The sequence below is a fragment of the Haliotis rubra genome, unplaced genomic scaffold, assembly GCF_003918875.1.
Source record: "Haliotis rubra isolate DU_JTF1 unplaced genomic scaffold, ASM391887v1 Scf473, whole genome shotgun sequence".
NCBI classification, from domain to species: Eukaryota; Metazoa; Mollusca; class Gastropoda; order Lepetellida; family Haliotidae; genus Haliotis; species Haliotis rubra.
The window spans coordinates 79,326-97,821 of NW_025767161.1; the positions used below are offsets into that span (position 1 = coordinate 79,326).

At 41.5% G+C, this 18,496-nt stretch overlaps 1 protein-coding gene and 1 long non-coding RNA gene across 8 annotated transcripts in view; one reads left to right on the top strand and one right to left on the bottom strand.

The window, feature by feature from the left end:
• Positions 1-2,600, top strand: part of LOC124290758 (low-density lipoprotein receptor-related protein 4-like) — a 29,399-nt gene extending 26,799 nt beyond the window's left edge. For 5 of the 6 annotated variants that reach the window (XM_046727576.1, XM_046727579.1, XM_046727581.1 and 2 more), the window contains one exon: positions 1,881-1,936. Coding sequence is in view for 1 of the 6 variants with exons in the window: in XM_046727578.1 (XP_046583534.1) it covers positions 1,881-1,906 (26 nt within the window). In the remaining 5 variants the exon portion in view is untranslated. Of the gene's footprint in view, positions 1-1,880; positions 1,937-2,059 lie in introns of those variants that run through there. The other variant, XM_046727578.1, reaches the window with a different exon arrangement.
• Positions 2,601-4,245: 1,645 nt separating this feature from the next.
• On the bottom strand, positions 4,246-5,941 carry LOC124290759. Of its 2 annotated transcripts, none has more exons than XR_006902027.1 (2): positions 5,766-5,941; positions 4,246-5,665 (listed from the first exon to the last, which is right to left on the bottom strand). It is a non-coding gene; the product is annotated as an uncharacterized LOC124290759 (long non-coding RNA). The 2 variants fall into 2 exon arrangements; XR_006902026.1 differs by having other exon boundaries at positions 5,716-5,941.
• Between the last annotated feature and the right edge of the window lie 12,555 nt (positions 5,942-18,496).

An 18,496-nucleotide genomic window follows, 5' to 3' on the forward strand; every position in this document is an offset into this window, starting at 1 on the left:
CGGAGGTCCATAAATAATCGAGTCTGGACCAGACAATCCAGTGATTGACATCATAAGCATCGATCTACGCAATTGGGATATGATGACATACATCAACCAAGGAAAACTAGGTTATCTGGATAGTCAACTTCTTTATTGCAATGAGTGCGACGTTTCGGTGTAGGTACTAACACCGTTATCAAGCAAGTGATAACTTGATAAGCAAGTGATAACTTCGGTGTTAGTACCTACACCGAAACGTCGCACTCATTGCAATAAAGAAGTTGACTATCCAGAGAACTTCGTTTTCCTGCATCTTCAAAACTTCTAAAATGCCTCTCAAAGAACTTACATCAACCAAGTCAGCGAGCCTAGCCACCCGATCCCGTTAGTCGTCTCTTACGACAAGCATGGGTTGCTGAAACCCAGTTCTAATCCGGATCTTCTCGGGTGCTGTCATCTGTAACCAATTTTACGTCAATACGAAATTTCGCGAGGCTTGACTGACTGACTGACTGTGTTTGGTTTTACGCAGCTTTTAGCAATATTCCAGCAACATCACGGCGGGGAACACCAGAAATGGGCTTCACACATTGTACCCATGTGGGGATTCGAACCCGGGTCTTCAGCGTGACGAGCCAACGCTTTAACCACAAGGCTACCCCACCGCCCTCGCGAGGTTTGAAGCCATACATAAAGTAATACATTTTTCTGTAACAATGTACGTGATAATATGTGAAGCTTTTTTGCGAACACCTTGTGTTATTGGTGAGTTTTAGCATAATTACAACCAGTATGAATTCATGTGGGGATCCGAGAATTGCAAACGTGTGCCAGAATATACAAGAATAATCCCAGAATACTAGACATTGCACAAGAACGTGCAATAGTACTCGGGTGCATTCAAGGGAATGAGTGTATGCGAATATTTGCGGTGAATGCTCTTATACACTACGAGACATGGGATTTGAGGAGATCAGTCAGTAGTGAGCTTTGGGGAGTTGGGAGTACAGGTGGAATGGTCTGCTAAACAACTACTGACTTCATCCTCATCGTGTCCGTAATTGTTCCAGCTGAATAGTCTTGTACATCAGTACAGGTTAGCCTGATGTGGGGGTTTAACGAGACGGAAGTAAATAGCCGGATGTACGGAGTTTAAGAGCCCCAAATTAGGAGCTGAGTGTACTAAATTTTCGAAGTGAAGTTGGTAACACACTTTAAGGGAGTTAACAAGGTGACATTAGTAGCTAGTGTAGGGGGTTTTAAGTGCTGCTGACACACGTAAAAGAACGCATAATAATGCCAAGAATGTCCAAGAAGAGGGTACACAAAGTGTTCATGTGCGAGAACACGGAATATACATCTGCGTTGGGCAGAGTTAAATATTTTTTACAGGTACGAGGGGCGTTCGTTAAAGATTTAATGAACGCCCCTCGTATACTATCAGGTAGTAAGTTTTTAGTTATAACGGTTATAATTGGGTCTATTCACTGGCTTAAGCAAGACACTTTTCTGAAATATCATATTATGAATATCAATTTAAATTGATTACTGGTCAGTTTATATCGGCATGTCAGGTGGTTCGTTGCTATCTGTAACTTCACTGTGACATAGGACTCAAATTGTTTTCACGTGAAAATTGATTCAGAAATTCAACCTGACCACCACTGTTATCCAACATGAACAGCATGTTTTGCGCAATGTTCAGCAAGATTGATATCCAAGTGTAATTATGTGTCTATGTCTACCCCTTATATTTGCTAAAGAGGAAAAAACGTAGATTGTGGTTAATAATTATTATTATTTGCAATGTAATATTGTCAAGACAGAAAGGAACTGCCTTACTGAATTTCAAGCTACTCCGTAAATGGTTTCCAGTTATCCCTTTTGGCACATTTCAGAAACGCAGCAGGGATTCCTCCTTTAGGGGTTACAGCTGCGGTATAAGATCGACACAGCTGCAGATCGACACATCAGATCGACACATCACATCAGATCGACACATCAGATCAAAACATCAGGTTGACTCATCAGATCGACACATCAGGTCAAAACATCAGGTTGACTCATCAGATCGACGCATCACGTCAAAACATCAGATCGACACATCAGGTTGACTCATCAGATCGACACATCAGGTCAAAACATCAGATCGACACATCAGGTCGACTCATCAGATCGACACATCAGGTCAAAACAGCAGGTCGACACGTCAGATCGACACATCGGGTCAGCACATCAGATCACATCAGATCGACATATAATAACTAGTTTGTACCTTACCTCGGTGCCGAAATATAATTACTTTTACATAGATAGGATTTCCATACAATTCCTAAGCTAACATCATCAATATCGAGCTGTGGTCGTGCCCTTCGCCAGACATGTCGGGAAGATGTTGATAGACGTCAGTGTGGCTACAACATACTTGTCATTTTAGCACTCAAGTCCAGAGGTACCATGTGAACCATGAGTTACTGTGAACATCCAGACGGCGGGAATCAAACACATGCCATCATAGGTAATGGTGTGACGATTCATTGATATGCATCGATGCATCGATCCATGGTCCGCAGATACAGTGAATCGATACAAAGTTTTACATTGTCGTGTATCCCGATACGATACTTCAAATGGGCCACGATACATCGATGTTTAACTTTGAATATTGCCGAATCGCGATATCTGTCAAGAAAAAAGACTTACTTTTGTTTGATTATTAAAATATAGGCTTACTTATTTTCCCTTCATAAGTAAACGTTTACGCGGAAATTCTTGCGTCAAAGAACTGTGTCAGACATAGCGCTCGCATGTTATTAACATTCACAAAGTCCGTGTATAAACTTAATTATCTCGTTTCCGAATGAACATTGAGCAACGCTGACGGAATTTGACGAAATTCTTTTAAATGGTTTTGGTGATCTTAAGGTGTTTTATAGATTAAAGATTAAAGATTTTAGTATCGTGATACGTATCGTATCGCCACCATTGTATCGGGATTCGTATCGTATCGCAGCTTAAGTGCACAATACTTTAGTAATATGTCGTCGTGACTAAAATTTAAGTATCGTGATGTATCGTATGGCAAGTTGTATACCAATATCAGCACTACTCATAGGTCTTAACATGTGTTTGACCTACCAGAAAAATGAATAAAATGCATCTGTTGTCAAATGTTTTCAAGTATTTGTTGTTTATTTCGCGTATAATTTAGCCCATGGCGACATCTAGTCCCCAGCCACCATTTCTGCCGAAAGGGGCAACCAAATGGATCGCGTGGTTGGGTGACTTGGTTGATTCCAATGGCGTGGAACGCTGCATGTTATCGATCACTGGATTCAAATACTTACAGGCTGTTGCCACATAGCCGGAATATTGCTGAGTGCGGGGTAAAACAACATACATATCAGGGAGGGAATACAGTAAAGTATGGTTATAACGAACACAAAGTGTCAACTTATTTTAGTTCGTTTTAACCGTTGTTCGTTTTTCTCAAATATACTAGTGACTGGGACAAAAACAACCAATTCGTTTTGTCCATCCGTTCGTTATAAGAGAGTTCGTTACAAACGGGTTTTATTGTAATGATCCTTACACTCCTTACACACTGGGTCTCAGTCCTAGCTCCCTGTGTGGTCGGGTGTCGAACTCTGTCTGTCTCGACATGCCTGACCGACACTGTGCACTGCTTCCGGGCTTCCATTTACTGCAGACCGCCTCCGTGGTGTAGTGGTTAGAGCGTCCGCCCGGAGAGCGGAAGGGCGCTGGTTCGATCCCGGACCGCGTCATACCAAAAGACGTTAAAATATGGTACTTGTTGGTCCCTGCCTGGCACTCGGCATTAATGGGTACAACAAGGACTGGTCGGCTCGGAGTCAGTATAATGTGTCTGAGTGGGGTATTCATGCTTCACTGCGGCATGGTATCTCAGTGGGCTAGCACTATAAAACCAGCTTCAGTCTGGGCTAATACAAGCAGCCGCACATACACATACACACGCATGCACGTCGTCATATGAGCGAAATATTCTCCAGCGTGACATTAAACCCAATTTCACATCACCTCACCAATACGTGATCGGTAGGGTTATATATCCTACATTTCCAAAAGCACACTCCATGTGATTCTTTAAATCACCAGTTTCCAAATGCCCTCCCCACCTTTACATACTGTTCCTAGGACTCATGTTGGCGGAGCTCGAGATCAAAAGACAGTTTTAGCAGGTTTGGGGTGTTTGTTTCTTCTTTTTCGGTTTTTTTTTCGTTTGTTTGTTTTCGTGTGGATGTGGAGAGTATATTTTAGGGACGCTTCATTTGCAGTAAGCACATACCTTCAGAATACGAGCGCGGACGTCATGCTGCTTAAGTCTGCTTTTTCAACGAGTAAGGAAGACATATATTGTTACCGGTGAAAAATGCTTTTATTATTCTCAGCGTAAATGTGTAAATATCGACATATCATTGTGAACAGTTAAAGGGAGGTAACTCGTGTGACCTTACACGTTCGTCACACGTATAGTATTTTTCTTTCCGGTGTGATATTCCTTCACTAAGCAATTGTCCACCAAATTGACGATTGTAAACAAGATCTTTCGACCAGACAGTCAAGTGATCGACATCACGAGGGTCACCAAGGCAAATGTTTTTGTAGATTCGAATCCAAACCGTCGATCTTAGTAATATACCTTCTACCAGTAACACGCATACATTAAGTATTCATTTTACGTAATTCGGGATGAAGCGGAAATCATCATAAACTATGGATCCATGTTGATAAGTAACATCCATTATATGGTTTAATTTGTCTCCTTTCTTTTGACTCATTCCTTAATAGCTTGAACCTGTGGATTTCAATGGGTGTACGACTATATGCTCTTCCTCACTGACGAGCGTATCACGGACAGACAGAAAGTCAGATTATCTGGTCTGAAGTTATGTTGATATGATATTGCAATGTGTATTTGGCTGCACACTTCACTTGCACCCTCAACGATTCTATCACCACGCACACCCACTCAGTCAGAGGCGTCTCTAGGGTGGCTGAGTGCAGTCGAGGGGTAATGGCTGCCGGTGGACTGAGATCGGGGTACCGGTGTGTGTCGTCCTTGTGCCCCGCTCATTCATACCCCTGTCGCTGTCAACAGGCTGAGCAGGTCAACAGACAGTGAATCAAGTTTTGTCTGCATACTTGAAACATGACGCGACGTGCCTCTGGATGAGCGAGTTTGCCTCAGATTGTATGAAGGGGTACAGGCAGTAGAGCTCGCCGACAGCACGCATGTTGCACACATGTTAGAGCGGGCACCTGTTTGAGGGCTTGTTGACATTCGGGTATCACTGCATGCTTGATCGGATGTCTGCTTGTAAAGACAGTTGCACTAAGGCTAGATAACATCACGCTCATTGCCACCTGTGTGATCGGACACCTTTATTAAAGCTCGTGACATCCAGTTTTACCGCTAGTTAGATCGGACACCTGTATTAAACCTCGTGACATCCAATTTTACCGCTAGTTAGATCGGACACCTGTATTAAAGCTCGTGACATCACGTTTTACCGCTAGTTAGATCAGACACCTGTATTACAGCTCGTGACATCCAGTTTTACCGTTGGTTAGATCGGACACCTGTATTAAAGCCCGTGACATCCAGTTTTACCGCTAGTTAGATCGGACATCTTTATTAAACCTTGTGACATCCATCCAGTTTTACCGTTAGATCGGACATCTTTATTAAACCTTGTGACATCCAGTTTTACCGCTAGTTAGATAGGACACCTGTATTAAACCTTGTGACATCCAGTTTTACCGCTAGTTAGATAGGACACCTGTATTAAAGCTCGTGACATCACGTTTTACCGCTAGTTAGATCGGACACCTGTATTAAAGCTAGTGACATCACGTTTTACCGCTAGTTAGATCGGACACCTGTATTAAAGCTCGTGACATCACGTTTTACCGTTAGTTAGTTCAGTTCCCCACATGGTTACAGTTTGTTAAGCCCATATTATTGCTACGGCAAGCGTGTGTTGAAGTCCAATTCTTAACCGGATCTTACTGGTGTTGAGGAAGGTGTGAGAGGGATAGGGTGTATGTTTTATAGAGTACATGCTCTATGTTTTATAAAGTACATACTATAGAACTAGATTCACTGACGTAATTGTCACTAAGACTGTTTTCTTGTTTGTTTGCATGTCAACTCCCCAATCTCGCTTTACAATAACACGCACTTGCCGTCAGGCTTGACTGGTTCTGCGCAAGTGCGTCGGAGATGGCACGTTGCCACAACCGATCGCTTGGCATCGACATTAGACGGACGACTAATCACAATAACTGGTGACTGCAAATCTCAAAGGGGAAGTATCTGCACGTTGTTTACAACTAATCCCATGTTGGTGAAACAATTCAGGCTTCAGAACTGATTGTTTGTAAACTGTTCATGTGTACGAACAGTCATTGACTGAATCGATCTAGTGAATGGCATGACGTCAAGACGGACGTAAGTCTTTGTGTGCGAAGGTTGTATATCTCGACTGACACATAATGTACTCATAACAATAAACACACATATAGCACACACATTTTAACCAAAGCAAACCGCAAATATCAAATAACAAAACTTTTTACTGCCACTCACACTGTTCTACTTTTCCTTATATTCCTGGGGGCACGTCGTCTAAGGCAAACAGTGTTGCGCAGAGTTGCGTCCCTTGAGCACGCTAGGAACCTATGATCCTGGGATCGAACCCAGGTTGTCCATGATTATGTTTCTAGGTTTGTTGTCCTCGGGTTACACTAAAGTGATAAAGGTCTGAGATCTGCATCAATTAAGGCGTTCCACGCTATGACAGAACTGGCACACTGCGGTGTGCTATCTTAGCATCTATTATTCACTATTTCTATCACTTACGGAAAGCCGTTTCTTGTCGTTGTTGTTCTTTGTATTGATGGGTTTGTGTTCTTTTTTGTGTGTATATTTTATCTATTTAAATAATATTTTTTGTTTATTATAAACACAAGCCATCATCTCAGTATTTACAATATCTGTCTAACGCGAGTAAACTGCCGTCCGAAAACATGCGACGCCCGAAAACCGTAATGTTACATCACCGGGTTCTTTTTTAATAAACGTTGTCCCTGCTGACGAGGCACACGTTTGTACACACTCTCTCAAGTTGAGGAATGAGGTACCTTCTTGCTGTCAGGGAGTGACATGGTACGACAAATCACAGATAAAATCAAATGTATACTTCCAAATCGACATACCATACCACAAGAGACGTGGTAAATTTGACAGAGCATTTGTATCGTGATTTATGTTCTAAAGAAAGTGTGAACCATGTTATCATATTGTTTATTGTTGTCGACCTGTGATTCGTACAACTTTGGTACTTGTGACGTATGTGACAGGTCTGTGACACCTTGACAACTATTGAAGCCTGAATCTTCAGCCGGTGTGACACCCTCTCAAAACGGATGGCACCCTCCTTTAAATTGACACACACGTTCGTAGACGTAAACATGTCGATTGGGGTGAAATTTCAATATCTCAATTACTTCTGTGTTTGGACAGACATCGCAAAGGTTATCGAAAGCAAGACTCATTCTGAGCCTGTAACATGATTCGCTTCGTTTGTGTCCAACTGTTCCGTGACTACTTTTCAACTTTTCCAGTTTACAAAAACAGTAGCACTCCTATAAACCGGACAATATCTTATTGTAAAAGTCGTCCGGATTAACAAGTGTCGCTAGTAATCATGTATAGTATCGAATTATGCACCTGTGCATTTATATAGGCATTACCAACAGTATTCGCCTATAAAGCGATGTGTCCGTATTATAAGGATTTCTTATATAAGAATAAGAAAATGGAGAAGAAAATAATATTTGTATCATAAAGCTAAATAATCCTAGTGCTGATTTGAGTAGATAAGAGCGACGAAAATATTTCCGTAATCATCGAAATATTACACGGAAAACATTGTCCATTGTACAACGAATCTGACTACAACAACAGCTTGTGTTTAGAAATCACTATCAACTTGTAGTAATACCAGATGTTCTTTGAAAACGTGAACGTATCCTGCCCCATCGGTGACATCCGTCCTAAACAGACGCAAGGTTCGTCCACCTGTACGACTTCGAGAACGTCAAAATAGAGAATTGCATCGGACATCATCTTGGTCACTGGTGCGTCAGATGAGGAATTGTCCACCATATGCCTGCCAAGGGGATGTGAATGTTTAAATTTTCGTAAACAGGGCATGCTCGATTGCACTTCAAAAGGTTGTGAAAAAAAATTACCAAAAGCCTGGAGCTGTTGTTGGAGAGTTGAAGTCATACTTTCTGTCCTATTTTGGTTGTTTGGAATCTTTATGTATAGATCTGCATATGAAACAAATGAGGCAGTTTCGCCTGTATGGTGTTTCAGGTGAACCAGTGTAAGGGACTTGGCTATGTATCAATCATTGAACGATATCAGACCGTCGATAAACCTGAAGCTCAGTTTAACGCCTCTGTCGAGCCCCTCTTGTTTTGATTTTTGCTAATATGAGCAGAACTTGTTGTGTAAATATATAAAGAAACTACTTATCGAGCAGAAGTTCCACAATTGGTGTGCGTGCGGGCGGGCGGGCGTGCGTGTGTGTGTGTGTCCTAGTGGTTAAAGCGTTGGCTTGTCACGCCAAAGACCCGGGTTCGATTCCCCACATGGGTACAATGTGTGAAGCCCATTGCAGATGTCCCCCGCCGTGATGTTGCTAAAAGCGGCGAAAAACCCAACTCACTCACTCACTTCCACAATTGGTGTCAAAGGGATGCCTATCTCTTATATGAACGACTCTTCCCCAATTATCACATTAGTCGTTTCTAAAAGAAATTAAGGCCTTCCGATATTTAGGCCCTGGAGAGATGAAAGATGTTCCAAAGTTACTGATGTGATGTCCTCAGTGGATAGGGGCGGTGGGGTAGCCTAGTGGTTAAAGCGTTCGCTCATCACGCCGAAGACCCGGGTTCGATTCCCCAGATGGGTACAATATGTGAAGCCCATTTCTGGTGTCCCTCGCCGTGATATTGCTGGAATATTGCTTAAAGCGGCGTAAAACTCAGTCAGTCCTCAGTGGATATGTATGACGTGTCTATGAACTCTGCATATGCACTGTGGAACGTATTTGGAAATGCAATGTCGCGGACACTCTCGGAAATATGACAGATAACAAGCGAATATAAGTTACAGATATATTAGATCTGTAAAGTTAATAGTGAAAAACATATCATATTTTCTTTTGAAACACAATGTCGCGGGCACTCTAGAATATAGTGAGTGAGTGAGTGAGTTTATGTTTACGCCGATTTTTGCAATATCACGGCGGGGGACACCGTAAATGGGATTCACACATTGTACCCATGTGGGGAATCGAACCCGGGTCTTCGGCGTGATGAGCCAACGCTTTTACCACTAGGCTACTCCATCGCCCCTCTAGATAATATATCCACAAAGCATACTTCGAGACAACCAGGTTCGTTATTTCAAACCATATAACTAATAATTAGTCATTAACAGTTATGTACCGTATTATGCGGTATGTAAAGTTAATGGTGGAAAACATATCGAAATAACTGTAATTCGAGACAAGCGTGGTCTCGAAATCAGAATATATGGGAACAATAATTAATCGATTTGTGGTTACGTTGTACTGTAGGCTGAGGTCAAGCCAGTTATCTCCCTTGTCAGTGGTAGACGTGTCCCTGACCTTAGATTACCTCAATGCGTTATAGGCGCGGTAAGCCAGGCTGGGTTAATGTAACCCGGTCTTATCCCTTATTAACCCAGGAGGTTGGTGTAACCTATGTGCGCCATCACTAATCCCTGACCACTACTATTTGGCAACGTGCTCTCCCGCGGCCTGGTTGTTGACATCACGTAAGTCCGCTCGGAATGTGGCGTAAACAAATATGGCCTCCAGAAAACGGTATTCCAAATTTGGACATAAACAACCAAGAGTTTAAAAAACTTCAAAGTGTTTGAGGAATTCACTGAACTGGGCAATGTGTATTTGCAGCAATATCTTATTTCATATTGACCTAATCTTATTTATCGATTAACAATTGTTGTTTTTGGTTTGTGTGGGTGTTTTTTTATATTATTGTTGGGTATCTTTTGTTTTAGTGTGTGTGTGTGTGTGTGTGTGTGAGAGAGAGAGAGAGAGAGAGAGAGAGAGAGAGAGAGAGAGAGAGAGAGAGAGAAAAACTGTCTAAACATGTATTTAAATTTACTTGTCCAGTGGGATATTGATGTTGTCTTATCAGCCTTTGGTGTACGTATTCTGACCTCCTCTTGAAGATAGGATGCATATTTCGCACAGAAAATGTCCTGGTAAAGATGTTATCTTTTTTCAAACGTCATACTAGTTTTACCTCTGAGACCAAGTGGGGTATAACTATGAGGCATCTATTTATTAAATTAAGCTGAAAAAATATTGATTACATGTAATATACTATGAATTTGTACGATTCTCGAATCCTGTTGGTCAATCAAAAGTATCAAATGACAATAAAAACCTACAGTTGCAACATATATCTGCATCGCAGTTTCCTAACCCTTTACCCGCGTAAAAGAGTTTAAAATATAATACATCTGAAAGAAAATATAATGTTCTTAATATTGTGTACTATTCGTTATGTTTTGTTGATCTAAGACACTAACTTAAATGAAAGGTTTGTCGAGAAATATACCCAAAATATATAGTTTCATTTCAGTTGTGAGAAAAATGATTGGCCTGTAGGCGAAAATACCCAAACGCCAAAACGTTGGGATTTGATAATAAAAATGGAAAGAATCTTTACCTACCGACCTTCTTGAGATGGTACAAGGTGAGTGAGTGAGTTTTACGCCGCTTTTAGCAATATCCGAGCAATATCATGGCTTCGGACACCGGAAATGGGCTTCACGCATGTTACAAATGTGGGGAATCGAACCCGGGTCTTCATCGTGATGAGCGAACGCTTTAACCACTAGGATACCCCACCGCCCCGAGGTGGTACAAGGACCCTCTGCACTATATTATAAGAAAATGCAACATGACTCATTTTCCTTGTTTTGCAAAATACCCACGAAGATCCGCTGTAGAGTGGGTCTTTGTCAATCCGTAAGATGCGACTAACGGGATCGGATGGTGAGGTCCGCTGACTTGGCTGACCTGTCATCTCAATACTGATGGTGCAGTTATTGGAGTATTAAAAGAATACAGTTTTATACGTATATTGCTGAGCCCAGCGTTAAACAATAAACACTTCTTTTGCTGAATAAGGACAGTTTACTTTTCCCTTCATTGGTACCCCTAAAAGATTATTTGTCATATTTGTTTTCAAATGCCAGCCCCAGTCCCTCATCTCTACACAATACCTGGTCAGTGTTTTAATGTACAGTTAGTGTCACATTCCAGCGCTATTAATGTACACAATGTGTCAGCGTGGTGACACCTTTGACCTCCATCTTTACATGAACTTTGCGTGTGGCTCTAGGAACATATGATATGAAATACAATATACAATGCTTGTATACAATCCTTCAGATCTACCTAGCTATGCGTCCCTTAACAAATACACTATCTAACCAATGGCGTCCTGAGCAAACGCTGTAAAATGATATTCCCTGCCGATCGAATCAGGACTCAAGTAGGGCAAAGGATTAACAGATTAATCTGGGTCAAGACATGCAGAGGTGACCTATTATACGTTAATCGACGTATGCTTTGTTGTGACTGATTGCATTAAGCAAGGGCACATGCCGACAAAGCACAATGACGTCATAGCAAACAGCCTTGGCAGTGGGACAAAACATTTGATAAAAAGTTGGTCAGCTTATCATTACCCTCAAACGGTCAGGTCAGCTCGTTACTGCAATGCGGTAGTCAACTCGTCGTTACGATGTAGTAGTCACCTCGTCACTGCGCTGTAGTAGTCAACTCGTCACTGCGCTGTAGTAGTCAACTCGTCACTGCGCTGTAGTAGTCAACTCGTCACCACGCTGTAGTATTCAACATGTCTCTGCGCTGTAGTAGTCAACTCGTCACTGCGCTGTAGTAGTCAACTCGTCACTGCGCTGTAGTAGTCAACTCGTCACTGCGCTGTAGTAGTCAACTCGTCACTGCGCTGTAGTACTCAACTCGTCACTGCGCTGTAGTCAACTGCGCTGTAGTAGTCAACTCGTCACTGCGCTGTAGTAGTCAACTCGTCACTGCGCTGTAGTAGTCAACTCGTCACTGTAGTGGAGTCAACTCGTCAGTAGTCAACTCTGTAGTAGTCAGTAGTCAACTCGTCACTGCGCTGTAGTAGTCAGCTCGTCACTGCGCTGTAGTCAACTCGTCACTGCGCTGTAGTATTCAACTCGTCACTGCGCTGTAGTAGTCAACTCGTCACTGCGCTCGTCACTGCGCTGTAGTAGTCAACTCGTCACTGCGCTGTAGTAGTCAACTCGTCACTGCACTGTAGTAGTCAACTCGTCACTGCGCTGTAGTAGTCAACTCGTCACTGCGCTATAGTTGTCATCTCGTCACTGCGCTGTAGTAGTCAACTCGTCACTGCGCTATAGTAGTCAACTCGTCACTGCGCTATAGTAGTCATCTCGTCACTACGCTATAGTAGTCATCTCGTCACTGCGCTATAGTAGTCATCTTGTCATATTGTAACACCGGATTCATTCGCCACTGTAGAAATGAATGTGAAAGTGACATCACACGTACAATTAGGACATATAGGACGTGACAATCATGTGTGTATGTACACCAAGTGACGTGCTCTCCTCCTCATACTCCCTGTCAGCTTCCTGGTCCTCTAAAAGGGCATTCTACGCCATTCGTTGTGTAAAGCATCTTCCAATTGGTCCAGGTTCTGTACAAGAAGATCCCTTTGTTGCACACGACGACTAATCATGTCCCAGATAGTCTCCAAAGGGTTAAGATCGGGGCTCATTCAATGGTGAGATATGTCAGCGGGTGCTTAACTAAGTTCTTTGTGTATATAAAGAGGAAAGAACCTTAGAGTCCATTCTGTGCAATACATTAAGAACAAAAGATATCAAAGACCGCGTCGTCCAACTAGTTTTGTCAGGGTTAGAGTGAGCTGGTGTGATATTACGATACATATTTTTACACATCAATAAACAAAACAATAAGGGAATATGTTTTCCCTGGCCTGCATTGTACAGGGATGAAGGGTTACTGCAAGGTTACAGTGGCCGACGGTGTGCGACCGGAAACTGGTGTAAATTAACAAACGGTTGTTGAAACCATACTTCGTGACGAGGTGGAAACGACAGGGATCACGTGATCCCCGTGAAGTGGCGATGACGTTCTGTGATCCTTGATGTTAGATGTTCGAGATGCTCATTGTGGCGTTGTCAACGTTAGGCGTTATGATATATTGACGGAGCACCGTCGCGGACGTGTCACGGTCTATTGTCCCTCTGGGATTAAATTGTTTACGTAGGTTACCATCTGGCCTGTTGAAACACACGTGCGTTCGGCGCACTAGTGTCCCTTCGAATCCTATCGAATTGATTTAACAAGCACAACTGAATTTGACATAGACATCGGCTAACCCAAATCAGCCACACTAAGGCCTCAGCTGGCGTCGGACCGTGTCCACTTCCCATGCTGATTAAGACATAGACTAACTTCGAACTCACATGTTGATTAAGACATAGACTGACCTCGGACTGACATGCTGATTAAGACATAGACTAACCTCGAATTCACATGCTGATTAAGGCATAGATTGACCTCGGACCCACATGTTGATTAAGACATAGACTAAGCTGATTAAGAACTCGAACTCTCATGCTGATTAAGACAGACTAACCTCGAACTCACATGTTGATTAAGAAATAGACTAACCTCGAACTCACATGTTGATTAAGGCATAGACTAACCTCGAACTCACATGCTTATTAAGACATAGACTAACTTCGAACTCACATGTTGATTAAGGCATAGACTAACCTCGAACTCACATGTTGATTAAGACATAGACTAACCTCGAACTCACATGTTGATTAAGACATAGACTAACCTCGAACTCACATGTTGATTAAGACATAGACTAACCTCGAACTCACATGCTGATTAAGGCATAGACTGACTTCTGACTCACATGCTGATTAAGACATAGACAAACCTCGAACTCACATGCTGATTAAGGCATAGACTGACTTCTGACTCACATGCTGATGAAGACATAGACTAACCTCGAACTCACATGTTGATTAAGACATAGACTAACCTCGAACTCACATGTTGATTAAGACATAGACTAACCTCGAACTCACATGTTGATTAAGACATAGACTAACCTCGAACTCACATGTTGATTAAGACATAGACTAACCTCGAACTCACATGCTGATTAAGACATAGACTGACTTCTGACTCACATGTTGATTAAGACATAGACTAACCTCGAACTCACATGTTGATTAAGACATAGACTAACCTCGAACTCACATGTTGATTAAGACATAGACTAACCTCGAACTCACATGTTGATTAAGACATAGACTAACCTCGAACTCACATGCTGATTAAGACATAGACTGACTTCTGACTCACATGTTGATTAAGACATAGACTAACCTCGAACTCACATGTTGATTAAGACATAGACTAACCTCGAACTCACATGTTGATTAAGACATAGACTAACCTCGAACTCACATGCTTATTAAGACATAGACTAACCTCGAACTCACATGCTGATTAAGACATAGACTAACCTCGAACTCACATGTTGATTAAGACATAGACTAACCTCGAACTCACATGCTGATTAAGGCATAGACTGATCTCAAGACTCACATGCTGATTTCAGGCATAGACTGACTTCTGACTCACATGTTGATTAAGACATAGACTAACCTCGAACTCACATGTTGATTAAGACATAGACTAACCTCGAACTCACATGTTGATTAAGACATAGACTAACCTCGAACTCACATGTTGATTAAGACATAGACTAACCTCGAACTCACATGCTGATTAAGACATAGACTAACCTCGAACTCACATGCTGATTAAGACATAGACTAAGCTCGAACTCACATGCTGATTAAGACATGGACTAACCTCGAACTCACATGCTTATTAAGACATAGACTAACCTCGAACTCACATGCTGATTAAGACATAGACTAACCTCGAACTCACATGTTGATTAAGACATAGACTAACCTCGAACTCACATGTTGATTAAGACATAGACTAACCTCGAACTCACATGCTGATTAAGACATAGACTGACTTCGAACTCACATGTTGATTAAGGCATAGACTGACTCTCGAACTCACATGTTGATTAAGACATAGACTAACCTCGAACTCACATGCTTATTAAGACATAGACTGACCTCGAACTCACATGCTGATTAAGACATAGACTCGAACCTCGAACTCACATGTTGATTAAGGCATAGACTGACTTCTGACTCACATGTTGATTAAGACATAGACTAACCTCGAACTCACATGCTGATTAAGGCATAGACTGACTTCTGACTCACATGTTGATTAAGACATAGACTAACCTCGAACTCACATGTTGATTAAGACATAGACTAACCTCGAACTCACATGCTTATTAAGACATAGACTAAGCTCGAACTCACATTCTTATTAAGACATAGACTAACCTCGAACTCACATGCTTATTAAGACATAGACTGACCTTGAACTCACATGCTTATTAAGACATAGACTGACCTCGGACCATGTCGAACTCACATGTTGATTAAGACATACACTAACCTAGAACTCACATGTTGATTAAGACATAGACTAACCTCGAACTCACATGCTGATTAAGGCATAGAGTGACTTCTGACTCACATGTTGATTAAGGCATAGACTGACTTCGGACTCACATGTTGATTAAGACATAGACTAACCTCGAACTCACATGCTTATTAAGACATAGACTAAGCTCGAACTCACATGCTTATTAAGACATGGACTAACCTCGAACTCACATGCTTATTAAGACATAGACTGACCTCGAACTCACATGCTTATTAAGACATAGACTGACCTCGGACCATGTCGAACTCACATGTTGATTAAGACATAGACTGACCTCGAACTCACATGCTGATTAAGACATAGACTGACCTCGGACTCACATGTTGATTAAAACATAGACTAACCTCGAACTCACATGCTGATTAAGAAATAGACTAACCTCGAACTCACATGTTGATTAAGGCATAGACTAACCTCGAACTCACATGCTTATTAAGACATAGACTAAGCTCGAACTCACATCTTGATTAAGACATAGACTAACCTCGAACTCACATGTTGATTAAGACAAAGACTAACCTCGAACTCACATGTTGATTAAGACATAGACTAACCTCGAACTCTCATGTTGATTAAGACATACCCTAACCTCGAACTCACATGCTGATTTCAGGCATAGACTGACTTCTGACTCACATGCTGATTAAGACATAGACTAAGCTCGAACTCTCATGTTGATTAAGACATAGACTAACCTCGAACTCACATGTTGATTAAGGCATAGACTAAAATCGAACTCACATGCTTATTAAGACATAGACTAACTTCGAACTCACATGCTGATTAAGACATAGACTAACCTCGAACTCACATGTTGATTAAGGCATAGACTAACCTCGAACTCACATGCTGATTAAGACATAGACTAACCTCGAACTCACATGCTGATTAAGACATAGACTGACTTCTGACTCACATGTTGATTAAGACATAGACTAACCTCGAACTCTCATGTTGATTAAGACATAGACTAACCTCGAACTCACATGCTGATTAAGACATAGACTAACCTCGAACTCACATGCTGATTAAGACATAGACTGACTTCTGACTCACATGTTGATAAAGACATAGACTAACCTCGAACTCACATGTTGATTAAGACATAGACTAACCTCGAACTCACATGTTGATTAAGACATAGACTAACCTCGAACTCACATGCTGATTAAGACATAGACTAACCTCGAACTCACATGCTGATTAAGGCATAGACTGACTTCTGACTCACATGCTGATTAAGGCATAGACTGACTTCGGACTCACATGTTGATTAAGACATAGACTAACCTCGAACGCACATGTTGATTAAGACATAGACTAACCTCGAACTCACATGTTGATTAAGACATAGACTAACCTCGAACTCACATGTTGATTAAGACATAGACTGACCTCGAACTCACATGTTGATTAAGACATAGACTAAGCTCGAACTCACATGTTGATTAAGACATAGACTAACCTCGAACTCACATGTTGATTAAGACATAGACTAACCTCGAACTCACATGCTTATTAAGACATAGACTAAGCTCGAACTCACATGCTTATTAAGACATAGACTAAGCTCGAACTCACATGCTTATTAAGACATAGACTAACCTCGAACTCACATGCTTATTAAGACATAGACTGACCTCGGACCATGTCGAACTCACATATTGATTAATAGGTCAATTGCATTCCAACGGCGTCGAATCATGACAACAATGTTAGTTAAGGCAGTTGGAATAAATCATTAAACAAAATGTTTTAAAACTAACCATGGGGATACGTGAACTTTTACATTGCCATTGCCTGCTTCAATAAGGCTGCTTTCTAAAGTCTGCTTTGGCCTACTTCCAATAAACAAATGTTGTCCTGAAGGTCAGGTGAAACTAGGCCAATGTGACCTACATGCGCGGACAGGGCAGTGCCGTTTATTTACACTATATTTGGGACAACGGGACCCTCGGAGGACACTGACCAGTACACTGGCATATACAATCCTCGCAGTTAATTCCTGCATTGTGGTCATTATACGTTATTTAAGCAAGCACGTTACATTTACCTATTTAATTTGTTATTTTGTTTACGTTACATAACCTGAATCCCGTGTTCTCCACCTGTACAATGTGAGTCCTATATACATAATTTTGAAACAATTTTCCCATGGAAAAAATATGCTTCCCCAAAATAAAAATAACCTGTTCCATGAATGTTCTGCGGAAATGTGTTGTAAAAAAGAATATAATTGAGCTACACCTTGTTAAGAAATAAATTTGTCTTTTTAAGCAAAGACTCAAAATTAGCAGTCTGTAACAACACCCTTAATTCCGAGGCCCACTAAGGCCCCATTGGAGAAAAAACGCGTTAATTTATAACCCTATTTTGAGATAGTGTCAGAATGATAACCCAATTCATTGTGAGAGACGCTACTTCTAAAACATGACAAACTTCTGAAACCCGTTACGTTCTTTGGAAGGTTTTTCAAACAAGTCCCAAATAAAAGGCCCCCTTTGCTAGGATATAATTGCGGAATTAAACGCAAGCCTTTAAATAAGCGCTATTTTTTCTTTCAAATTCAAAATTCAAATGTTATTTTTCAACAGAAAAGCCAAAGTTCATATCCGCCGTGGGGAAAGGAATTATTCGCAAGTCGTTCATCGTCTTACGTCAGTGAATGC